Source organism: Heteronotia binoei, chromosome 14 (genome assembly GCF_032191835.1).
Source record: "Heteronotia binoei isolate CCM8104 ecotype False Entrance Well chromosome 14, APGP_CSIRO_Hbin_v1, whole genome shotgun sequence".
NCBI classification, from domain to species: Eukaryota; Metazoa; Chordata; class Lepidosauria; order Squamata; family Gekkonidae; genus Heteronotia; species Heteronotia binoei.
The window spans coordinates 34,376,594-34,402,538 of NC_083236.1; the positions used below are offsets into that span (position 1 = coordinate 34,376,594).

Here is a 25,945-nt window from a genome sequence, read left to right on the forward strand (position 1 = left end):
AGAAACAGTCTGGGGCCAAGATAGCAATTAGGATTCAAAGAGCCAACAGAGTTCAAAAGTGGTGAGTTAGCTGGATATGGGGTACCTTGGGGCATAATGAATCTGATGCCAGATCAGCAGCTTTGCTTTCTGTACTTGGAGTTATCTGTTTGCTTCCATTATGTTCTGCTTATGTGTTTGTAAAATAAATTGCCTGTTTTGGACCCTGAAAGCCTCCTATCCCAATACTGTAGCTGTCTCCCTAGAATCTCTTTGCATTCAGGGAAGTGATGAACAGATGCCAAAATTGTTCAGTTCATGGTGCAGAGGTCTGACAGCTACCTATCTAAAATTTACTCATGTAATTGCTGGGAAGTACAATAGAGAATGCAATTACAGTGTCCCCGATAAGCATCCTAATGCTGCTATTTGGGAAGGTGACATAATTCAGTGCTAAAGTCTTGCATGCAATAAATCCTAGGTTCAATCCCCAATATCTCATTTCATTAAACAAATAAACACTCCAGTAGCATAAATTAGAAAGGCTGTTCACTGCATGATAATTTCTGCCAGCCAGAATACAATACTGGACTATATATGGACCAACATTCTGACTTGATATAAAGTAGGATCGTATATTGGGTTCAATCCAGACTGAATTTTCTATTAATTGAAATTACCATCAATTACCCCTTCCTGCTGCAGATCTTCCTGGTATTGTCCCTCTGGGGCTCCCATCTCCTGGAAACAGTATTTCCTAGGGATCAGTGGACTGTAGTGGAAGATGGGGAGGCAGGAAGTTCCAGACCCACTGATGGGAAATTTAGTCTAGGTTCTGTTGCTAGGCCTTCCAGCATTCCAGATACTTTGTATCCTGAAGATATATAGTGAATGCTTTTTGCAAGTCCTGTTGTTACAACAAATTACTGAAAACAACTCTCTATGTATAGGACTGGATTATTTCCCCCAAAATCTGCTAACAGAGTGAATCTATTGAATTAGGGTTACTGGGTCTATACCTAGCTATTGAAAAATAGGGGCAAGAGAAGGTAGTATAATGGACCTTTTGAAAAGTAGGGGCAAGAGAAGGTAGTATAATGGATGCTGTGATGTCATTTCTGAATGATCGCCTAGACGTGATGTCGCAGCCCCAGTAGACCATAGAGATTGGGGAAACTCCTAGAGCATTGTGGGCACTGTGACATTGCCTCATTACTTTTTTCCTGCATTGCTTCATTCCTGGAATTGGCATAGGAATTCGCCAGCTGTGGGTGGGCAAGTGGAAAAGCTACAATGAATTGCAGTAATCAGTGACCCCCCCTCCCCAGAAGAATAGCAATAAAAAGAGTCAGTGTAATAAAAATCCTAGCTCATTAAAAAGATAATATATTTCTCCATCCTGAGCATCTGGAACCTGAAATTGGCAGTAAAACCACCAACATGGTCTGCTGTGCTGAGCAGAACTGTGATCTGTCTTTGGTAGGTCAGTCTTACAGGACATCTGCTTTGGCACCAAGCACTGTTCCATCCTGACCACTGAGCCCTATGAGAAATGGCTGCGCATCTTGCTTACCACCGTGTGGGTTATGGTGACGCTAATCATCGCCCTCTTCGTCCCTGACATCAGTGACATCATCAGCGTCATTGGGGGCATCAGCGCTTTCTTCATCTTCATCTTTCCAGGTAGGCCCACTTTGTGAAGGATGAAGAAATGGCACTGTTTTTTAAGAGTGCAGGTCATGAAGGTGTTCCTCATTCTGACTGGGAGCCAAGGTTTTTGTGTGACTGAATGCCCATTTAGTGTTCTCCAGCCTTTCTCTTTTTTTCTTACCCAAAAGGTTTTCTCTTCTTATTGTAGCTACAGATGAAATGGCTTGAAAGAGAGGTCTTTCAATAAAATAAAATGTTATCCTTGTGGCTGAAAATCCATCCCTTTTGCCTCTTACCTTCTCGGTTGGCCATTGTCAGCTCTGTGTTGGAAAATACCTGGAAATTTTGGGGGTGAAACCTGAGAAGGACCAAGTTTGGGGGAGGGGAGGGACTTTGGTGGGGCACAATGCCAGAGTCCACCTTCCAAAGTGGGCATTTTCTCTAGGTGAACTGATCTCTGTTATCTGGAGATCAGTTGGAATAGTGGGAGTTCTCCAGCAACCATGTGGTTGGTACCTCTAAACCATGACAGATATCTTGGGCTGAGGAATGGAGGCAAAAATCAGGAACTTCAAGCCAGGTATTTGATTCAAATGATGCTAATGTATGAAGAATGGCTGTCTGAGGGGGAAGCCTTGCTTTGCCCACTCTCTGGCCTTCAGATTGTTCCTTGAGGACTTCATGACTGACTACGAGTGGCAAATTCTACAGTGAATATGAGCCAGAGATACTTAAAGCTCCTTTGAAAAGGCTCACTTGAGAGTGGGATGGATGGAAATGCTTTAAAAAAAAAAAAAATTAAGCAAAATAATATTTGTCTCAATTGCAGGGCTGTGTTTGGTGTGTACAATGGAGACAGAAACAGTCATGCCAAGGACTAAGTATGTATATTCCTTATATGGCTATGAAGACTCTGGAGAGTTGTTAGTGCAACTTAATGCCAGTCTGCCGCCCCCCCATGCCCTCACTAATATTGATGATGTTGAGGCTTCCCTTTAGGACTGCTTAGTGTCTGTTCTTTTGATGCCTCCTTTCCAGTTGGATTTAAGATAAAGGCTCACAGCGCTCAAGAGTACAAGGAAAGAGCAAATATGCTGTGTGAGAAGCTCCCCTTTACTATATAAAGATTCTGCACTCCCCACCATATATTCACACATAACAAGCACTAGTGGACACAAAAGGTGCCCCACATTATCAAGAACAATACAATAGTCCTTGTTGAATGTTGTCTTTGCAGTCCAATGAAGTACGTGAGCATTTCTCAGTGAAATGATACTCCATATAAAGACTCTGTAGGACTGTAGAAAATTAATTTAGAATCAAAACCCAAACAAGATCTCGGTGAGTTCTCATTCTGTGAAAAACTTCTTCCATGTTAGTTAAGCATATCTATACAGTGAGTACTGAACTTCTTCTCTCCAGGAGAACATAGTAAGCTCACTTCCAACTGTCTACAAATGCCTTCATACAACAAGTGGAAAGTCCTCTTGAAGTTTGCTGGGTGGCCTTAGTCACTCTTGGCCTAACTTGCCTCTCAAGGCTATTGTGAGGAAAAAACAGGAGGAGAGAGTGATGTAAACCACTGTGGGCCCCCACTAGGGAGAAAAGTGGAGGTATAAAGTAGGTGTGATCAATTGTTGAGTGTAAGCATTTTAAATTATAACATCATAAAATATGTACAGGGATGAGGCATACTGACAATGTAGAATATAAATTGATTTTAGAAGCCATTTTGGTGTAGTGGTTAAGAGTGCAGGCTCTTATTTATCTGGGAGAACCAAGTTTGATTCCCCACTTCTCCACATGCACCTGCTGAGTGACCTTGGGTCAGCCACAAGTTCTCTCAAACTGCTCTCTCAGAAGCAGTTCTTGAAAGAGCTCTCTCAGCCCCACCTTACCTCACAAGGTGTCTGTTGTGGGGAGAGAAAGGGAAAGGAGATTGCGAGGCACTCTAAGACTCTGAGTGAAGGGCAGGGTATAAATCCAATCTCTTCTTTTCCTAGTATTACAAATGTCACTATCCTGCCTTTCTCCACAGATTCAAGGCAACTAGCACAGTCAACATATTTATTTAGGTATTTATACTCTGTTGTTTTCCTCAGCGGGGAACCACAGTGGCTTGCTTCCCTCCTCCATCTTATCCTTACGGCAACAACTCTGTGAGGTAGGTTAGGCTGAGAGAGACTGACTCAAGGTAACTCAAGAGAGCTTATTCTATGGCAGAATGGGAATTTGAACCTGGGTCTCTCAGGTCTTAGTCTAATACTCTGTTATACCACATTGGCTCAGATAAATTGGTGACTTTAACTTCCTCACAAACCCCTAGTGATAACTGGCTAGTAACAAAAGCCCTCTGGAATAGGACAGCCTGGCACATTTTTCTCATGGTGGCAGAGACGGTACCCCCTTGACCCTCTCCACCAGGCCATTCCAATGAAAATAGGCCTTACCATTGAGAAGGCCTGAGATCAGCCCACAGAGGAGCAGCAGGTTGATCAATAGATTAATACTCTGGCTGTATGGGTAACCAGTGCAGTCCTAAACAGATTTATAACCTTTGAAGCCTGTTGAAGTCAGTGAGTTTAGAAAGGTGTAACTCTGATTAGGATTGCACTGCATAGCTTCCTGGATGTGTTCCAGAGAGGAAAAAGGCATTCAATACACTTAGGAAAGTATATCAGCTGTTAAAAATAGGAAGCAATGCACAAGGATCACGTTCGAAGGACGCATTAAAATCAATGCTGACCTTAAAATGAGAGATCATAAAATGGAAGCCATCTTTTAATCTGCAAGGTTGCAAAATGTTTCCTTCTGTTGCTGAGAAACAAGTTCAGGGAAGTTTGGGGAAGTTGCCTCTTTAATCCACTTGAACATTAGGGTAAACCAAAGCCACTGTGGGAAGCTTCAGACGTCCCAAAGATACATGGATTTATCTGGGACAGTGGTACTTATGAGGCACTTTGACTGACGTTATAGTGGGAAGTGCTGTCAAGTCATAGTCAGTTTATGGTGACCTTGTAGAGCAGGGGTGTTAAACATGCAGCCCGGGGGCTGAATCAGGCCCTCAGAGGGCTCCTGTCAGGCCCCCGAGCAACTGGCTGTCATCTGCTTCCTTCTCTCTCTCTCTTGCTTCCTTCTGCATAACAGCTTGCTTTGCCAGGCTCTCTCAATCACACAATAGAGCTACTGAGCCAAGTCTCTCTTCCTTCTGTCGGCTGAGGCTCCTCCTCTTCCTGGTTCCCTGAGGAAGGAAAGAAATAGCCAGAACTTCCTTGGCCCAGTTCCCTGGATCCCATGGGAGAAATACAAAGAAAGTACCTTTAAAACCTAGTGCTAGTGTTTTAAGGATATATAAGGTTTAAAAAAAAAATCTTTGTGTTTGTCTGTGTCCTTTATAAAGTTTATATCTCTACTACCTAATCATAAATAGGTACACACATGGCCCGGCCCAACCCAACATGGCTCGGCCCAACAAGGTCTCATTTTTGTCAGATTCGACCCTCATAACAAATGAATTTGACACCCCTGTTTCACGAGAAGAGACTTACAGAGGTGGGTTTGCCATTGCCTGCCTCTGTGTAGCAACCTTGGCATGCCTTAGGGTTCTCCCATCAATATTCTTATCAAGGGCAGCCCTGCTTTGCTTCTGAGAGCTGACAATATCAGGGCAGCCTGGGCCATCCAGGTCGGGGCATGACTGAAGCACCTACTCACAAAGTTCTCCAGCTTGGTGTAGTGGTTAAGAGTGGCGGACCCTAACTGGGACAATTGGGTTTGATTCTCCACTCCTCCACATGCAACCAGCTGGGTGTCCTTGGGCCAGCCATAGTTCTCTCAAGAGCTGTTCTCTCAGAGCTCTCTCAGCTCCACCTACCTCCCAGGGTGTCTGTTATGGGAGGAGGAAGGGAAGGAGATTGTAAACTGCTCTGAGACTCTTGAGTGAAGGTGGGATTTAAATCTTCCTCCTCCTCCTCCTCTTCCAATCTGCTTAATGTATGGTCAGCACTGCAGAACTGACTGGCAAACTGCATTGTCTTGAGTACTGGTGATATTTAGCTCTCCCAGGCCTCAGATTCAGCGGGAGCTCACAAGAGCACAGCTCCTGAACCTTTCTGAGAGTTTCACCTCCTCCTTCCCACCTTGTCCATCGAATAGTAGGTGCAGCTGCATAACAATCCTGGATGAGCTCCACCACCTATTTTTCTACAAAATGACCCCTGAGCTCTCCCAGTCTCTTCCAGTGAAATAGCCCCTGGTCATCTGAAATTCTATATTTAATGTAGGTATCCTGACCTGAATTTGACAGGCGTGAAAGCTTAGGTTCAGGGAACCCAGACCTGGTGTGTGTGTGTGTCTTGGTCTTGCGCTAGTTGAAGAAACTCCATCCATGCTTGGTTACAAGATGTAGAAAGTACAGCACCCTGTCTGTTGTAACTGCTGCTATTATTCTAGTTTGTAGTAAATATTGTAGTATGTAGTAATCATTGTCCTAAATAGCAAACCTTCGATATGTCCTGAGAACTGTCCTCAGCAAACCAGTACAATTCCATGTCTTGTTCCACCTGCCCACAGGTCCTTCCTGATCATCTGGGGTATCATCACTGTCCTGTGTGGTGCATTCATCTTTGGACAAAGCACAACTATCGCCATCATGGAACTGATGCATAAACTCTAGCAGCATCAAGTTGGAGACAGTTGTAAGGTTAGCAGCCTTGGGTGGAAAATGGACTCCGTTCTTGCAGGTTGACTAATCCTGCCAAAGGTTTCTGAGTAACTCAGACAGGTATTTTTTTGCAGTGGTTACTGGCTGAGCAGAACTTAAACAATGCTCTTTTTTAAAAAAAAATATTTCTAACATTTGTTTATATAAATAAAAATTTACACAAGTGAGTCTTGCTTTTTCACATACTGGATTTCTGCATGTTTCGTTCCTGTTAAGCTGCTCAATAAGCAACCCTTTCTGGTTGGCAAATGCTCTTACCTGTTCCATGCCAGAGAGATGAATCACTGCGGCAGAATCCTCCCATCTCTTCTTAATGAGAAGGTGGTATTCCCCCCCCCCCCCAATGCTGCTTGACAAACTGGCATCTAATTACATGGCACATCAGAGGGATGGTTCTTTGCTTCCCATTAAAAGTGTCTCTCATTATTTCTTGCTCCCTCTGTTCTCCATTTCTGCCACCTCTCTTAGGGTTATTTTAAATGGGCTTTGAGTTTTCTGTGCATTGTGCACGAAATTGAGGCTTGGAGATCCTCTCTCCCGAGGCGCCTACTGAGACCTCTCCGCTCCCAGAGCAATTTTTTTTTTGGGCTGGTTGTACTGAATAATGCATAATGAATCTTGTTTTTAGAGCACCTTTTAGAATGCTTGAAGTTCAAGCAATTTTCTCTGCCTTCCCTTTTTCACAAAAAGAGCCATGGCTAAGAAGCACGTCCATCAACCTGAAAACACCCAGCTCTGCTGGTGCTGACCTGCGCGCCAGTTGCCTGTCTTTCTGTGTCCAAATCCAAAATCAGTTCTTGCATACTGCTTGCCCTTGATGTGCACGCTACAATTGTATTGTCCTCAACCTGCCCTGAGCCGACTTGCAGAGGAGGACAGGATATCAATCAAATAAAATCAGTCAATCAAACATGGGTGCTAAGGGGCTGAGCTGCTTGTTGCTGGTGAAATGGCAGAACCAGCTTTGAGGTGGGGTGATTGCTGAGCAGCAGGGCGGTAACCACGATGGGGTCTCTTGCCTGCTTCCATGGACCATCCCGGATAATAATGCTAATGTTCAGTACAGTACCTGGAGACTTGGGAGTTGGTTCCCAGGACTGGCAGTGGCAGAACACAAAGGCTTCTTCCCAGGAGTCGTTTTGTAGAAAAATAGGTGGTGGAGCTCATTAACATAATTAATTAGCATATACTGCTCTCACTACCAGCCAAAAGCAACCTGACACAAGAAAGGAAGAGTCCTGGGCGAGCAAGGCCTGCTTGGGCTGGCTAGAGTTCCAGCCAGCCCAAGCAGGCCTTGCTCACCTGGGGCTCTCCTTGGCCACCCCCCCTCCACAGTCAAAAGGCAGCAAGCCCACTCACCACCCAGAATCACATAAGAAGTGGAGAAAGGGTGGCATGGGCTTCTCCAGGTGTTAACGAGGGCTGCTGGGGGTGTGGCAACTCCTGGTGGCTGGCTGCCTGCCTGCTCTTCTAATCCAGATTACAAGATGTCATTGTCCCACTGTACATTGCATTGGTTGGGCCGCACCTGGAGTGTTGTGTGCAGTTCTGGAGGCCTCACTCCAAAAAGGAGGTGGACAGAATAGAGTGGGTGCCGAGGAGAGCAAAAAGGATGATCAGGGGACTGGTGACCAAGCTCTATAAGGAAATGCTGAGAGACTTGTGAATGTTCAGTCTGGAGAAGAGGAGGTTGAGGGGGGACATGATTGCTCTCTTGAAATATTTGAAGGGCCGTCACTTAGAGGAGAGCATATAATAGGCAATAATAATAAGCTCTCTTCAAGTTTAGACACCGTGCCAAAACTCTCATCCAGCGGGTTGTCTGAGAGTGTCAGTTCCCTACAGAGGATTCCTGCCATCTGCAGATACATCATCCACTCTGCTGGATGGCACTATTCCTCCTCCCCACTACAAGTCCTGCTTTCCTAGTTGCATCACTTCATGTGCTCCAAAGAAAATTTTTTAAAAGAAAGTATCCATTGCTGGGGCTTTATTGGCTCCAACCAAAAGCAGGGGATCGATGGTCCAGCAAAACAGCAAGAGGAGCTGGCTTCACCTCCAGGCAGGGGCCATGGCTCAGTGGCAGAGTATCTGCTTGGCATTTGGCTTGCAGAAGATCCCAGGTTCAGTTCCCAGCAGCTCTAGTTCAAGAGTTCCCTCTGCTCAATGCAGGATCAGATTACAGCATCCCTGACAAGTGTTTATCCAGCTGCTGCTTAAAGACTGCCAGTGAGGGGGAGCTCACTACCCACCTTGGTAGCTGATTCCACTGTTGAATAAGTCTGACTGTAAAAAAAAGTATTACTTAATATCCGGCCTGTACCTTCCCTCCCTTAATTTAAACCCATTATTGCGAGTCCTCTCCTTTGCTGGCAACAGGAATAGCTTCCTGCCCTCCTCTTAAGTGCCAGCCCTTCAAACCCCAAGTGGGTGGAATGAGCTCCCTGAGGAGGTTAGGGCCCTGCAAGAGCTCCCACAGTTCCGCAGGGCCTGCAAAACTGTGCTCTTCCACCAAGCATTTGTAAATTAAGATCACAGGCTACAACGGACTTCGAAACAACTGGACCACTTTGAACCAACTGGACCACCTAGGCTGGGACAAGTATGCCTTGATATGTCCACACCTTCCATGACTGAATCACCATCCATGCTGCCTTGAACTAACTCTGAGCTGTGGCTTAACTGTTTTATTTTTAATCTTTTAATCTGTTTTAACTGTTTGATTGTTTTACTATTTATCTGTCAGATTGCTTATTGTTAGTTTTAATGGTTTACTATGTCAGAATCCGCCCTGATCCCACCATGGGAAAGGGCGGACTACAAATTGACAGAAATAATAAATAACATGAACCTGAGGTTGGTCTTTCTGTATAGAACCCCACGCTGGAGCAACAGAACAGAAAAATTCAAAGATCATTATAGCGCTTGAAACAGTTGGATTTTTAAGTTTTTAATACCTTAATGTGGTTTTATGTTCCGTGTATTTACATGAGTGTGTAAGCCGCCCTGAGCCTGCTTTTGCGAGGATGGAGGGATATAAATCGAATAAAATAAATAAATACTTTGAGAGAGCAATCCAGGGTCTCAGCCAGAGGTCTTTCAGATCACTTGCTACTAGATGGCCTGTATGGTCCCTTCCGACTCTGTGATTCTATGATCCAAATATTAAGCAAGTGTGGCCCTGCTTCTAAGATCTAATGAGATCTGGCTAGCCCAGGTCATCCAATGGTAGGTGATGTGAAATATCTCTGACGGAGACCCTGAAGAGCTGCTGCCATTCAGAGGAGACCATACCAGCCTTGATAGGCCAGTGGCTTGACTCTGTGTAAGGAACCTCCATGTTTACACTATGAATGGAGATATGGAAACTCAAGAAGCCCAAACGGTTCCATGTTAAATTTTATTTGGTTATCTGAAGTCATAGTTAGACAATAGCATATTGGGTTTTTTTATTCAAAATTGCTTACATATCGGCTACAATATCGACATCCTGCCGTGTGCTACTGAAGAGCGATGCCATCTTGTTTCTAAAACAGTACAGGTAAACTATAAAGGTTACAGTCAAAACCGTAGATGACGAACAAGCGCTACTGCCCAAAGAAAGTGTGGCCTGCTTCAGTCCTCCTCTGAGAAACTTGTTAAAAATGCACAGAACTTGGTAAAGTAACAGTGCTACTCTCTACAGCAAAAAGGCATCTCTAAGTTACATCGAGGCTTAATTTTTTAATTATTATTATTCATGCACTGGCACTAAAGTGAAGGAAATGGAGGAACCAAAAGGCATAGGTAAGTTAGGGATAGAGAGGAAAATAGTCTGAAATGAAGAGAAGGAATTCTATGGATGTCACTGTGCTATAGACATAAATTGCTTTTAGCTCTTCCGGTGTAGCTTGGGCTATTGAGTTTTTTCTCTGTAGTGTGGAGCAATGCTGTGAAGACCATCACTGAGCCATTATTCCCAGGATTCTTCTGCAGGATGGGAGGGAACCATGACAGTTAACATGGTATTAGAAAACTGGATGCTACGCATAGTGTAGCTATACCTTGGGACTTCTGAAAAGGTGGTCGTGTCTTCTTCCCTTCTCTCAAAGGTCCCCAGGCTGTTTCCACATGGAGGTTTTTCTCTGCCTTGGCTTCCTTACAGCATTTTCAGAAGCATCCACACAAAAAGTAGACATTGTTCTGTGTTTTCTCCATGCTTTGCTGTGATATTGGTTAGATCTGTTTGGTACAATCTTTTTGGAAAGATGGCCATCAAAGCACCTTTGGATCTTCGGCAATGTGGATAGGAAGATGCACATTTTGGCAAGTCCTACACGCTTTCGTGCCATTTTCTTGACCTTGAACCTTATGCTCGTCACTGTCCACCAGAGGGGTTTTTTTCAAGCTTTAGAAAAAAAAATCTGTAATGGCTAGATCAGTACAGTGTTAGAATGTTTTAACAATGCACTAGTTCCCAACTTTGATTTTTTAAAAACTAAAATCTCTAGCCCCTCCCCCTTTTTTCTCCTGTGACTTCCTGTGCTAGTGACTTCTGTTAAGGAAATGAAACTTGGGAACAAGTGCATTGCTGCAGAACATGACCAAGTAACTTGAGCTGGCGCATGATGCAAAGGCACTCAAAGGGAATATCTGCAACTCTAGGCTGACAGTTTGACACCCATGTACATTTGTGCTCATTTTTATTTGTCAAAAATGCTGCAAAATTAGATCCCACCCCTCTCCCTTTGCAGACATAAAGTTTCTCTGGTTGCCTGAAGAAAGAGAAGGATCATTCCTAGAGCTACCAAATCCAGGTTGGGAAAATCCTGGAGATTTGGGGATGGAGCTGCGGGGAGGACAGGGTTAAGAGAGGGCGGGGACCTCAGCTGAGTAAAATGTCATAGAATCTACTTTCTAAAGTAGCCATTTTCTCTGGGGGAACTGATCTCAGTAGTCTGGAGATCAGCTGTAATTCCAGGAGATCAAGCCCTACCTAAAGGTTGGCAACCCTAACTGGTATGCCGGTTTGTCTGTGGTTTTCCTCTGGCCTCTTTCTCTGCCTCTCCAAGCGATGCAGAACAAGGCATGAGTTCCAGTAATGCAAACTGAACACTACCAGCCCCTTTTTCAGAATTTTCATTGCAGAAAGGAAAGGTACAAGCATATTACAGACTGACCATTATTAGGCCTTGGGGAGGTTATATGGAACATTGGCTGTATATTCCAAAGAGATATACTGCTGCTGTATTTAGGATATCTAAGCATGCCTTTCTTGTGCCTGACATTTTGACATAATTTGGTCCATAATTCCTTCCTAGTGGCTTTGGTACAGGAAGCAGAGGAAGTTCCATAATGCACCTCTTTCTCTCACCATTTTAGGTTATATCACTGGGGCTTTCAGCTATGGAACCCTGAGGCTGACTGTCCTTAATGCTCATGCACTCATCCTGCCCGCTGCTCTTGGTTTGTTGATTTGCTGTGCTGGTCTTCTGCTTTAAGCTCACATGGCCATTTCCTCTCCTCATACGTGACTCCCCCCCTGACCAATCAAAGAACAGAACCCATAAGATGGCACCTGGCCCAGGTGTCTCATTCAACAGTAACCATACTGTAATAGTGAAACAGCCTGGAGGGCTCCTTTCTTCCCAGCAGAGAAGCAGTAAGCAAAAGTGTATGCCTAAGAACCTAAGGTTGCCTAGCAGGCACGCCGGCCCTGTTTCTTCCTTACAGGTTGGTTCTGAGTCTGGAAAATGTGCCTGGTTGAGAAATGCCTGGGAGGAAGTGGTAAATGAGTGCTGGCTTTGGCTCCCAGTTACCTGCTCTGAGAATGCGGTCTTTTTACTGTAAACTGGTGTCAAAAGATGATGCCAGCTGTGGGTCCACCACTCTCTGTGTGTTTTAAGAAGGCAGTTTTAGGGGCCCGTTCTCCAAAGGGTGGTAAGACAGAACTTTTAAGGTTGCCTGCTCTGGGTTGGAAAATACTTGGAGATTTCAGGAATGGAGCCTGGAGAGGGCAGGGTTTTGTTTGTGTGTGAGGGGGGGACCTCAGCAGAGTATAATGCCAGAGTCTACCCTCCAAACAACCATTTTCTCCATGGGAACTGATTGTGGTTGTCTGGGCATCAGCTGTAATAGCAAGAGATCTCCAGATGCCAGCTGGAGGTTGGCAACCCTAAACCAGCTAGTTGATGCAGCAGCTCTAGAGTAGCAAGCCTGTGCCTCACTCTGTACTCAGCAGCCCCCCAATTGTACATTTTGCCAATTGTCTTGGCACAAGTGGTATACTGGGGACATGAAGGGCCTTGCAAGCAAGGTTGTCTGTAATGGTGGTAAGACCACCCCCTCCACCCAGCTCTATTGGTGATGGGCCAGTTTCTGCTTCTCTTCAGGTTGCTATTGGCAACTGTGATTCTGGATACTGCCGGTTCCCAAAGGGTCAGAGTCGTGATCTGCTGGGGCAGCAGGAAGGGTGGAAAGCTAACTGTTCCTGTCTTGCTTGCAGCTCAAACCTGCAGTCTGTTCTTGTGGGTTAGTAACAAAAAGAAAGAAAATGATGGTTCGTTGTTCTGGCACAAGCTCACCTTCTGTAGCAAGAGGCTTATATGGTATACCTTGGCACTAGCCTGAGACTATGTCTAGGTGAAGTGGGGCCTTTGGGTTTTTTTTAAACTAAAAAGAACATCTTTCCACAAATTATGTTTAAATGTCTACATAAAATCTCTTGGGGGGCAATTGTAGGCACCCTCCCATCTTATTAAGCCTGTGAACACTTCTAGAATTTTGAAAGCAAGTAATTGCCGCCACCACTACAAAATGGCTGCTAGGGGATGCTGGGACGGTGGGACCTATCGTACAGAGTTGGAATGTCCCAAATCAAGTGTCTTTCTATGACACAGGCAGCTGTTTCGAAATGGGTGCTCTTTGCAGATGCAAAGTTATTGCCTCTTACACTCTCCTGAATCATCCCCTGCTCAAGTGGTGGAGGAAAATCAGGACTGGCTTTTTGCTTTAGGGATAAAGATGTCAAAGAATCAAATGGGTGTCGTGCTGGGGTATCACCTAGGATGCCAGTTGCCTGTAGTATTCCCCTTGTGTGTATTCTTTTTAAAATTCAAAGCTGCTTTGAAACATGCTTTAGAGCAGGAAAAATGGCTGGAAGGGATTGGCTTAAGCAGTTACCCTTCCTTCACCCAACAGGACGTGTGTGTGTGAGAGAGAGAGAGAGAGAGAGAAGAAAACATGAACTTACGAACATCATATGTATTTGGAAGGTCTGGCTGGCCCTGCACGTGGCCAGTGTGCATTGGGCAAGTAGGTTTGTTGGAAACGTCTCAGTGCAGGGTTCTCTTCAGCTGTCTGAGTAGCAGCAGACTCTCTCCTTTGTCCAAGCTAGGGTTGCCAGCTCCAGGTTGGGAAATACCTAGAGATTCTGGGGATGGGGCCTGAGGAGGGAGGGTAGGCTCTTCTATCGGGTATAATGTCATAAAGTCCACCTTCCAGAGCAGCCATTTTCTCCTGGAGATCAGTAATAATCTTGGGAGATCTCCAGCCACCACTTGGAGGTTGCAACCCTAGTCCAGGCTCATGTGTGAAATCGCCCTTTGTTTAGAGAAAAGTGAGCCTGCAAAAATTACTGCTTTGCTTGGGTTATTTGCCAAGTGCTGGGTTGATAGCCCTGAAATGTTCTGCCCTGAAGAATTTACAATCTAACCTGAGATCCCTATGTGTGTGTGGGCGGGGGGGGGGGGAGAGGTGAGAGTGGTTTTGGGTACTTGGATAGGATTTTTTCTTTCCTGAAAAAAGTCTCCTAGAATACAGATGCCCATCCAGGGGCATTCCTCCATTGATCCCCAAATATACAGCATTTTTTTGTGCCCATTGCAAAGATTGGCTTGGTGTTGCCCTTCAGGTTTGTGGTCAAGAACGGACCCAACCAGAGCACTGGCTGTTCTTGTGAATCTGGGCTGATGAACTGTGTGTCTAACTGGCCAGAAGACTTGGCCTTGAGAGATCTGTTTTTTCCTTCACTTCAAACAGCAAGCAAATAACATTTCCAGGTAGAAATGTATTGAAAAAGACGACACCTGTAACAAAGTCATTAGAAAAGACAGGATTTGTTTTTTGTTCTCAGCAAAAGAGGGGCAAGCGCTGCCAAGCACTCTGGGGTGGGTGGAGAAGACGACACCAGCCTCCCCCTTCCTCTTCCGTCTTCTCACAGTCAGTCTCTGTTGAGGGTGCACCAAGCAGCTGTCAAAAGAAAGGGAGAGAGGCCACAGATGTCTTAGAAGGACACTGTTACACTCAGGAGCAAACTACTGACTCAACCCCATCAGCATATATGGACAATTTTTTTTCTTTTTCTTTCTTTTTTTTTGGGTGGGAATATTTTTGTAGTTATGCGTGCATGTGTATGTTTGTGTGTGTGTGCACTCGCACCTGGAAGTCATGGCAACCTCTGGTGACTGATCCCTACTGGGGCATGGAAGATACTCAGAGAAGTGGCTGAATAAAGCTGCTTCTGCCTCCCAATTGCTGGTATTCCAAGGAGGTTTCCCATCCAAGTACTTGCCAGAGTCGACCCCGCTTAGCTTCTGAGGCCTGACAAGATCAGGCTTGCCTGGGCTATACAGGTCAGGGCACATGTGGCCATTTTTCATCTATGCCTACTATCTAGGAAGCAACATTTTTTTTTTTTGGCAGAGGAGCTGCTTTAAATGACCCTTTGTGGGCTCCTGTAAAATAATGTGCTGTTGCCAGTAGTTACACAGGGCACCTCCACTTGGATCTGGGATAAAGCAAGGGGGCAAGAGGGTTGTCTGAGCCTCCTATCTGCTATTTTCCCAACTCCAAATTACCCCACAGTGTCTTGTTGGGGAGCATCTTGGTTACCAATAGGGAACATCTATTTGGGATGCAGTTCAGATCTTGGTTCTCCAGTGGGCTATATTAACAGGCTGGGGAAAGGAATTGCAGAATCTACAGTTGTTCCTGGACTATGAAGCAATGCGGAGCATGAGTGCCTAGCGACTGACAGTTTCCCTGAAAATCCCGTCCCCTGTGTCTCTCATCCTCAAATGAGTCGTCAAATACCGTGGTGGTCACCCACCCTCTGTGGGCTTTGCCAGAGTTCCCAGATTTGTACCTGGCACAGACACACTGGAGACTGCTTCCGGCTGAGTCAGCGTGTCCACCTTCACGTGCTGGAAGCTTTTGCAAGCGGGAGTCTGCAGGTGCCTGGAAATGAGAAAAGAAAAGAAGCAGCCTGTTGACTCGATGCCAGCCTCAGGGGGCTCCTGATGGATGGCAGCCATTCAGGTTGAGTTTACAAGTGGACCAATGAGAGGTTGAGTTTACAAGTGGACCCATGGGCAGACTTTTATCTGAACAAGATGGCCTCCAGATTTCACAACTTGTCTTTTAAGGTAAACATCCTCCTTACATGATAGAGTCAAAAGTCTCAGTGCATTCCACACTTCCCCAGTTTCCTGTAAAATAAACTGATTTAGGGAACAGATATATTCCATTCAGGTTTAGGGGTTTTAAAATGTCTGCCCTGCTCTGTGCTATAGGTTTTGAGTAATTTTTACAGATGAATTTCAGGATCGTAAAATGAAATAAGGAATTGTCTCAAATGGATTTTACTAGTAGGAATGGAAGAAGCTTCTCCTGGCACTGGTGTTCAGAGCTGGCTGAATCACCATGGCAACATCAAGGTGAGGCCTTAGCCTCCATGCCTTCTTGTTGGTCCTCCACAGTAACTAACTGGTCACTTTGTGAGGCTAGGATGGTGGCCTAGATGGACCATTGGTCTGAGCCAGCAGGGCTGTTCTTTTGATTGAGACCATGATTGTCTTTGTTCTTCCACTGAAGCTACAGAAAATTCATTCTGGCAGGGACAGGAAAGTAGATTTCCAGGAGCTAGTTACTTGGTGTGTGTAGGGCTGGATGTGGGCCCATGAGTGTGTGATGCCTGCAGCAGGTGATATCAGACACGGAATTCAGAATACTGAGGACACCGTGTTTCTTCTTTGAAAAAGGAGCCAGATTCTGGCTCTCACCATTGTGAAATGCCAGCTGAAACCTCACTAGCCAAAAAAGTGTCTGATGATTTAGGTTTCAATTGCTTTCTCTTCCCAATCCCAGAACAAAATACACTAGATCTAGAAAGCCAGAATAAATCATGCAAATTTGTTGAATAATTTATGCAAATTGGCTAACCCAGGGGTGTCGTACTCATTTGTTATCTGACATAAATAAGACCTTGTTGAGCCAGGCCATAGGTGCCATAAAATGTAATACCAGGTAGCAGATATAAACTTTTAAAAGGACACACAAAGATTTTTTAAAAGCTTAAAATAAAACATGCTGAAAACATTAGCACTCATTGGTTTTAAAGGTATTTTCTTTGTATCTCTCTCATGCGATCCAGGGAACTGAGCAAAGGAAGATGATGATGATGATATTGGATTTATATCCCGCCCTCCACTCCGAAGAGTCTCAGAGCGGCTCACAATCTCCTTTACCTTCCTCCCCCACAACAGACACCCTGTGAGGTGGGTGGGGCTGGAGAGGGCTCTCACAGCAGCTGCCCTTTCAAGGACAACCTCTGCCAGAGCTATGACTGACCCAAGGCCATGCCAGCAGGTGCAAGTGGAGGAGTGGGGAATCAAACCCGGTTCTCCCAGATAAGAGCCCACACACTTAACCACTACACCAAACACTGGCTCTTTCCTTCCTTCCCCAGGGGACCAGGAAGGAAAGGAGACTCATCCAATTGAGAGAGCCTGGCAAAGCAAGCTATTCCTCCCCCCTTCCTCCCCAAGGGAAGAGCCTCAGCCAATGGAGAAAACAGAGGCTTTGTTCTGTAGCTCCTGTGTGATTGAGCAAGCCTGGCAAAGCAAGCTGTGATGCTGAAGGAAGCAAGAGAGAGGGAGAAGGAAGCAGATAACAGCCAGCCTGATAGGAGCCCTCTCAGCTCCCAGGCTGCATGTTTGACACCCCTGGGTTAACCCTTCCTTAATATTTTTTTTCAGGACAAAAGTACACTTACTACTGCAGTCACTGAGAACATGGTCTCTTCACATCTGGATTTTTTATTCATTACATTGTCTATAGGAATTTTGCAAACAGTTTATTTCAATATCTTTTCTTGCCTCGTTAACAAATGAGACAATGAACATACAATGCTTCCTTTTACTGTCTCAGGCAAATGGTATATCAAGGTCAGTTCTATGCAGACAGGCAGTGACTCTCCAGGGTCTCAGCCAGAGGTCTTTCAGATCACTAACTACCTGATCTCTTGAACTAGAGCTGCTAGAGACTGAACCTGGGATCTTCTGCATGCCAAATGTCAAGCTGATGCTCCACCACTGAGCCGTGGCCCCCTCTTCCTCTTGCACAGTCCTCTTGCTGTTTTGCTGAGCAGTTGGTTGGAGCCAGTAAGGCCCCAGCAATGGAGGCTTTCTAAATTTTCCCTTGGAGCACATAAAGTGATGCAACTAGAAGAGCAGGATTTTTAGGGGGATGGAGGAATAGCGCTGTCCAGCAGAATGGAGGATGTGTATGCAGACGGCAGGAATCCTCTGTTAGGGAATTGAAGACACTCAGATATCTCGCTGGGTGAGAGTTTTGGCACAGTGTCTAAACTTGAAGAGAGATAATTAGTTCTTTTTTAAAAAGAAGAGCAGAATTTACAGCAGATCTCACTGCTGTGGAATGTGCCAGCTTCTTTCTGGTTTTGCAAGCCGAATGACAAATGTACTTTCCAGTAAATGGAGCTGCCAGTCTTGCCCCTGCTGGAATGTTTCATTCTGATTTCCTGCATTTTTTGTGTTTCTTAATCTTCCACATGTGCATATGCCCATTTATGTGTCTGCCCTTCACTGTCATTAGTCTAAAAACATGACCTTTATTAAGAATTAAAAAGGGGGGAGGGGGTGTTCTTAGGGACATGGGTGCTAGCCAGTCAACACTAGCCACTGCCTAAGCTTGTGCAGAAGTGTTTCATTTGTCTAAGAAGAAGATGAAGATGATGATATTGGATTTATATACCACCCTATACTCTGAATCTGAGTGGTCACAATCTCCTTTACCTTCCCCTCTCCCTACAACAGACACCCTGTGAGGTAGGTGGGGCTGAGACAGCTTTTACAGCAGCTGCCCTTTCAAATGCAACTCCATTGAGAGCTATGGCTGACCCAAGGCCATTCCAGCAGCTGCAAGTGAAGGAGTGGGGAATCAAACCTGGTTCTCCCAGATAAGAGTCAGCGCACTTAACCACTACACCAAACTAGCTCTCTAGAGTCAAACTAGAGTCATTCTGAAAAAGTATGTTTGATTCAGTGCCATACTTTACAAGCCCCACTGCCCTAAGTGTTACATCTGATCAGGGATTTTTCATTGCAATTAAGTCATGCAAAGGAGAAGGGAGGGGCTCTATAGTTCAGTAGTGGAGTATCGGCTTCGTGCACCTGGGACCTTCTGCATATCAAGTAGATGCTCTACCACTGAACTATAGAGCTTAGTGAGAATGTGATGCCACGGAGTGCACCCTGCAAAGATGTCATTTCCTCCAAGGGAACTGACCTATGTAGTCTGGAGATTAGTTGTAAATCTGGGAAATATCCAGGCCCACCTGGAGCCTGGCAACCCTAGAAGGTGATCTCTGCACCTGGTCTGGCACTCGGGTCCATAAAACTGGAGCCACAATCAACAAGGCCAAAGAAGTGTGAACCTGGCAGATGGAAGGCACCACTGAATGAGTCTGCTGGAAGAATCTAAGGGGGCACATAGTGAACGTGGTAAGAGGAGATCCTTTAGGTATATTAATAAAAGAGCAAACAGTAGCAAGCTTATGGTTAATTGCCCAGGAAAGAAGTAAAACAAGCTGCAGTTAGTTCCTTTCTCCAAGCCCACCCCACCTGGTTTGCTGCAGTCAGGGCTCCAAGGAGGGCTGCAGAAACTGTGTCCTTGGAGCTTGCCTTTGACTCATGAAAATGCACATGAAGCTGCTTTCTGCAAAATCGGACCTCTTCATCCACTGAGGACAGCATTGCCTAGTCAGACCAGCAGTGGCTTTCTAGGGTCTCAGGAGGAGGTCTTTCACATCACCTGCTGCCTGATCCTTTAACTAGAGATGCTGAGGACTGAAACTGGGAATCTTCTGCATGCAAAACAGAGATGCTACCATTGAGTCATGGAGCCTCTCCTCCTGTGGTGCTGCAGGAGAGCCTTTGGGAGAGCAAAAAAGCCTTGAGCTGCCTCTTGCCTTTTGCTCCACCACCCAAGCAAAGAGGCCAGAGTGAAAAGCTGCTGGAGCCACGCATCAATCCGGGGTGCCCTTGCATTTCTTCCTGGGGATAATACGAGGATCTCTGAAAAGTAATTTTACAAACTCTGCATCTGCATTGGCTGCTGTGCCACATCTTGGCTGTCTGATTTTGCCACCTTACCGCTTCCAGTCGTCCTCGCTCTCCCAGAACTCGTAGACAATGAAAGTGACTCCGTCTGGCAGCCTCACCGCAGTTACGCTGCAAGAGAGAATAGCAATCAAAAGTGAGACTGGTGGTCAGGCCTTGCATTCAGCGGGAACTCACAGGAGCACAGCTCCTGAACCTTTCTGAGAGTTCCACCTCCTCCTTCCCACCTTGTCCATTGAATAGTAGGTGCAACTACATAACAATCCCTGGATGAGCTCCACCATTTATTTTTCTACAAAACAACCCCTGGTTGTGACTATAAGAACATAAGAGAAGCCATGTTGGATCAGGCCAGTGGCTCATCCAGTCCAACACTCTGTGTCACACAGTGGCCAAAAAGCCAGGTGCCATCAGTGTTGGAATTCTGAGTATTTATATTGCATCTCTAGGCAATGTTTAAGTTCAGTCACAGGGTTAAATATGTTTACCAGTTTGTATTGTTTAGCTGACTCAGGAAGGGATATCTGGCTCACTGCCAATGAGACGAGAGCTGATGGAATGTTAAGCAGAGGGTTGAAAATGACAGTTAAAGAAGAGCAGTTGGCAGTTTTGGATCTGGGGAGAGCTGACTGAGTACCAAGCTTGTTAGTGATAGAGTAAGGATGTAGTCTATAGTGTTATTATTTTCATCCCAGTGTCCCTGTCCCTTTAGAAATTAAATATATATATTTCAATACTAAAGATCTCTCAATTTCTTTTTGTGATCCAGTGGTCCATTGAATTGTCTGGGAAAGTTTAAACAATTTCCCTCACAGAGTTCCATCGATACCTTGTGACTAATAGCCACTGATGGACCTCTGCTCCAGATGTACTGCAGGAGCATTGCAAAGCCACCACCTCTGCCACACCATAGCTGAAGGAGGCACTTTCTCTCTGTTGATCACGGTACCTGTTGGCTGATGGCTACAATCAGCACTAAGTGGGTCATTAACTGCAGTGAGCAGCCTTTTGCTAGCTGGCTCTGATTGCCGGACTTCACAAACAGACCAGGAATCTTAACATGGTCCTTGTCCTCGTCACAGTTTTACTCTGCAGCATAAGAAAGCGCTTCTTGCAGCTTGAATCTGCATACACCTGGTGTTTTGGCTGCTAGCTGATTCCGCCCCCCCCCCCCATCCTGGAAAGCAAAGCAACCCCTGTATGATACCCAAGACCAAGGGATGGGCTACACAGCATAAGAAGTGGAGGAAACCTTTTGCCCTGTACTCCTAGGGGCAAGCAGAGGATGGGGGTGGGGATATAATTAGCTAATCTTGTGTTAAGTAGATAAAGGGAAGTACTTCTTCACCCAAAGGGTGATTAACACGTGGAATTCACTGCCACAGGAGGTGGTGGCGGCTACAAGCATAGCCAGCTTCAAGAGGGGATTGGATAAACATATGGAGCAGAGGTCCGTCAGTGGCTATTAGCCACAGTGTGTGTGTGTGTGTGTATTTTGGCCACTGTGTGATACAGAGTGTTGGACTGGATGGGCCATTGGCCTGATCCAACATGGCTTCTCTTATATTCTCTTATGTTCTTAATACCTAAGCAAAGATTTGCTTTATGAATCATACAAAAGAACAGATTGTTTTTAAAGGAATGTAAATGCTCTGATGCTTTTCTAGCAGATCACAAATCGATTTTTCCATATGTCTAATATGTTTCTAGATTTAGGGAACCAATTCTATTTGTAGGCAACCAGCCATCTATTAATGGGTGGGGGAAAGAGCTTTTGTATTTTCTTCTCAGCTTCATGCATCCTGTAATGGGTGCAATAGTCCATCAATAATGGATGCTGCAACCCATCCATGTTCTTTATATAGCTGCTGTGAATAAAACAGACACAAATCAGAATTGTTTCATAACATGTACAGGTCATTTCTACAAGCTAACCTGGTTGAGATTAGATTAAATATCTGTTACTGTTGCTGAGATGTGGTGTGATCCTGTGCGTGTTTGCTCATAAGTAAGTCCTACTTAGTTCCCTGGGACTCATGTCCAAGTAAGTCCACAGCCTTAATGGACTTGCCAGTCCAAGAAAGCAATGGGTTAGATGATCCAGGCTGCATTTTCCACTAACAGGGGGTACTTCTGTCAAGAGAGCAGAATACTCATGCCTACCGCCTCCCACTAGAGCTCACTGATCTTCCCCAAATGCTGCATCTGGGGGACAGGAGACTCCCAAGGAAGGGCAGCAGGGGTAAATTGGGAACTTCCAGCAGGCCAGGGAAATTGGCAGAAATTACACATCCACTCCACATTAGTGTAAAATTTAGTCTGGATCCAGCCCAAAAGATAGAAAGTTGTAAAGAAAGGAGGTTCAAGAAGGGTGGAAACAGTTTTTAAAAATGAATGAAATGAATACTTACCAGAACTCTTTTTTGTCATTAAAACATTACTTTTTTGCATATATATGTGGCAGTGCAATCCTAAAAAGAGTTACACTTGAGGCTTTTTTGTAGCAGGAACTCCTTTGCATATTAGGCCACACACCCCTGATGTAGCCAATCCTCCAAGAGCTTACAGGGCTCCTAGTACAGGGCCTACTGTAAGCTCCAGGAGGATTGGCTACATCAGGGGTGTGTGGCCTAATATGCAAAGGAGTTCCTGCTACAAAAAAAGGCCTGGTTACACCCTTGTAAGTCCATTGACACTTAGAAGGATGCAACTTGATTTAGGAGTGCATTGTTGGATACTTATATTTCTGTGGTTTGGTGAATAATCTTATATTACACCCCCCCAAGCTTGTTGAAGCTTAAGGCTTTGATTTCTGTCTTAGGAAAGGTAGTTGGATAATGTGGCTTTGAGGTGACACTCCTTTTCAGAGTCTCCCAACGTAGGTGTGTAACAGCAGACATAGTCCTGGCTTGTTTCTACTTAAATGGAACTAGAGATCATTGCAAAGGTTACCATCACTCTGCAGCACTCTGGTCTCCAAAGGAAACTGGCCTTACAAAGGTTGTCGTAGACTTCCAACAAGCCTGAGAAGGAGAAAGCCAAGCAGTGGGATTGTTCCAAAGAACTGTAAGCTGAGTTCCATTTGTGCCATGGATAGTTCCCATTTCTCTTCTCTCACTGCAGCCAGCTGCTTCTGAAGGTTTGGGGCCCTTGGAAAGGATGTTGGAAACTGCAGCAGAAAGGGAGACTTGGAGGAAATAGTTTACCCCCTCTGATGCAAGCAGAAGGCTCCCAAAGGGGCAGGTTAGATCCAACCCAGTATACTCAATCCATACAATCTCATTGAGGAATGAACTGCAGAACTTCTCACCCCCAGAAAGAGGAGGACAAAATGGGTCCAATTGTGTGTGTGTGATATATATACATATATATTAACTGAAAAACTGCAACTTTAATTATCCTATATTTTACATTTTCTAACATCAGTAGGGTAGTTCATTTCCCCTGAATGAGCCTCTAGCAAATATTTCAATACAACTTTCAAAATGCCACAGATATGCATATTCATCACCTCATGAGCACATCTTCAGGTAGTGACTCGCATGTGTGAATGAGCTATTTATAGACCTGGCACCATAGTCACAACTTAAACATCATCTCAGACACAATGTTTTTCAGTGGATTCACTTCAAGCGAAGAGCTGTCCAGTGATAAACATAGACATGCCACCTGGTCCACAGATTGGGGAGGCTGCTTTGAGTTGGCTTTGTGGGCCAAAACAACTTGCACAAGTCTGAATTTAGAGACTTGTTGCAGTCAGTCAGCCCAGAAACACCAACTGTTTTGGCCTGCTCATTGTTCAGTTCCATATATCACAAGATGTCTGCAATGACTGGAGTGAATAAGTAGTTCTGGAAACTCAGGCCTGCTTCTGATTATTGCACAAATTGTCTTACCTCTGACTATTGCACAAACCACACTTCAGAGCTGAAACTGTCCTCCAGCTGGCAATTTCACACACATTTTCTGCAGAAATATAGAATCTGTGCTTACTGGAAGCAGTCCTGTTCTCCTGCCACATTTTTCAAGTACTGCTTAAGTGAGCCGCAGAACTCTCCCATGTGCTTCTGGGAAACGGTCATCTCATTTCGTACCAAAAGAAGATACTGAAGTAGTGTTTGGCAAGAGAGGAAGGAAACAAAAGAGAAGAGAAATATTAAGGCAGCTGAACTCTGGAAGTATCAGATTCCACATTGGTAGGAGGACATAACAGCCACGGTTAGATGGTAGGGTCTGCTGCCTACAAATCAACCCTTGTCCATTATCTGGTGTCCCCTGCACTATCTCACTTTTTACATCTGAAGTTTTCTTACAATGATTAAAACATTTTCACTTTTTGACATGTTACTGTTTTATTGGTTTCTCACACTCATACTACCCAGATCAAAGGTTTGCTCAATTTGATAATTTTACTATTCTGTCATTGGATTTTAAATTTGTACCATTTTGCATTCTAAACCACTGCCTACTAGCTATATGTAGCTCTGCTCACTGAACCTGATTTCTCATCTAAAGAAGTGTGCATGCACACATTGAAAGCTTACATTCTGAATAAAACTGATCTTAAAGATGCAACTTCGGTCTTAAAGATGCAACTTGACTCCAACTTTCTACTAAAGATTGAAACTGTTGCTTAAGTCTCCATCTAGAAGGAGCTTTCCAAGGTTCTGAAATCCATGGTGCAGTTCCGCAGGGCCTGTAAGACTGAAATGTTTCACCAGGCGTACGGCTGAAGCAATGATAGCTTCATTTGGACTGGCCTCCCCTGCTCCTCCCCGGCCACCTTCTCTGTCCCTTCATTAGTTGTAACATCTACTGCCAACAAGATGTACAATCCTTCCCTAGACAGAATGTATTATATTGCATTTTATGTGCCGCCTGCTTGATTTATTAGCTGTATTGGAATGTATTGGTGTATTAACTGTACTGGAATGAATTTTAAGAGAAACTATATGTATTGTTTTAACCACTGTTGTTACCCTAGACCCTGCTGTGCAGGGAAAGGCGGGCAAAAAATTAAATAAATAAATAAAACAATCCTTCTATTTGGCCTCAGTTAGTACTTGAATGAGAGATCACCGAGGAAGTCCCAGGTTGCTACACACAGGCAGGCAATGGCAAACCACCTTTGTTCATCTCTTGCCTCGAAAACACTATGAGGTCGCCATAAATTGGCTGCGACTTGATGGCAACTTTTGCCACCAGCAGGCCACGAAGTGGAAAGAAACACAGAGACCACCTCTTAATGCCAAGCGGCGACAAAGTGGAACAAATGAAAAGCCATTCTTCACAGCTGGGTTTTAGAAAGCTACTTCCCCCTTTTGCAAAAGCAAAGCAGATGCATTCCAAGGCTTCCCTGTGAAATCTAACTACCCATTTTCCCTGTTTCCAAATGAGATGCAGAGGGAAAGGAACAGGGATCCTTTCTGTAGAGTGATGGCAAGTCACTTTGAGGCCCCATTTTTCATACTCCAGTTGCTTTTCTAATCACAAGCACCAGGATTTGATTAGAAAAGCAATCTCTCCGCTGAACCTTGCCCATGTCTGGAAGCAAACAGCAGCACAACCAATAAAGACAACCTCAGAGAGCATTCCAATGTTGAACCTTTCTTTAAAAAAAACCAAAACAGTGTTGCCATGGGGAAAGAGGGTTCAGTTTGTAATTCCTTCGGGATGGTTGCAGAAATCCTATCAGAGTGGAGTTAGTAACAAGAACTGTGGTCTCCCCCTTCCACTGCTTTTCAGATCGAAACCTAATCTACAGGAGATGCGATAAGCACTCTGAGGGACTTGCACTTTTTGGTCCTTCCCCTCCCCCCAATTTCTCACCAGTGGGGATTTTTTTTTTACCAGGAGAACCCGTGTGTTGCAGGAAAAGACACAAATAAAAGAAGTTAATAGAAGCACCTTCAAAACAAGTTATCTGTGTGCTGAACAGCAGTTTTTAAGACTTTTAAAAAGTTTTTCAGCAAAGAGTTTTTCTGAAGGATTTATTTTGCTTGTTTCAATGTTCCTAAGAGCCCGGTTGTGCACTGCTGTGATACAGAAACACAACAAACCAAACCTCTTCAAAATTATCCTGCTCTGTGACCAAAGGTTTGCATTTTTAAAATTTCTTGCAGCACACAAGGCTAAAAGAAAATATTAAAATATCTGTTCTGGCTTTCCTTGATTTCACTTTAATCACCGGTCA

At 44.8% G+C, this 25,945-nt stretch overlaps 2 protein-coding genes across 2 annotated transcripts in view; one reads left to right on the forward strand and one right to left on the reverse strand.

Annotated features, from left to right (window-relative positions):
- Nucleotides 1-6,519, forward strand: part of SLC38A8 (solute carrier family 38 member 8) — a 52,958-nt gene extending 46,439 nt beyond the window's left edge. Inside the window, exons 9-11 of the mRNA XM_060254017.1 lie at nucleotides 1,463-1,662; nucleotides 2,459-2,510; nucleotides 6,202-6,519. Coding sequence (XP_060110000.1) covers nucleotides 1,463-1,662; nucleotides 2,459-2,510; nucleotides 6,202-6,304 — 355 coding nt within the window. The 3' untranslated portion in view covers nucleotides 6,305-6,519. The remainder of the gene's footprint in view (nucleotides 1-1,462; nucleotides 1,663-2,458; nucleotides 2,511-6,201) is intronic.
- A 7,865-nt stretch (nucleotides 6,520-14,384) lies between these two features.
- NECAB2 (N-terminal EF-hand calcium binding protein 2) overlaps nucleotides 14,385-25,945 on the reverse strand; it is a 263,854-nt gene continuing 252,293 nt past the window's right edge. Inside the window, exons 10-13 of the mRNA XM_060253951.1 lie at nucleotides 23,746-23,858; nucleotides 19,786-19,863; nucleotides 15,477-15,568; nucleotides 14,385-14,581 (exon numbers count right to left, since the gene is read on the reverse strand). Coding sequence (XP_060109934.1) covers nucleotides 14,553-14,581; nucleotides 15,477-15,568; nucleotides 19,786-19,863; nucleotides 23,746-23,858 — 312 coding nt within the window. The 3' untranslated portion in view covers nucleotides 14,385-14,552. The remainder of the gene's footprint in view (nucleotides 14,582-15,476; nucleotides 15,569-19,785; nucleotides 19,864-23,745; nucleotides 23,859-25,945) is intronic.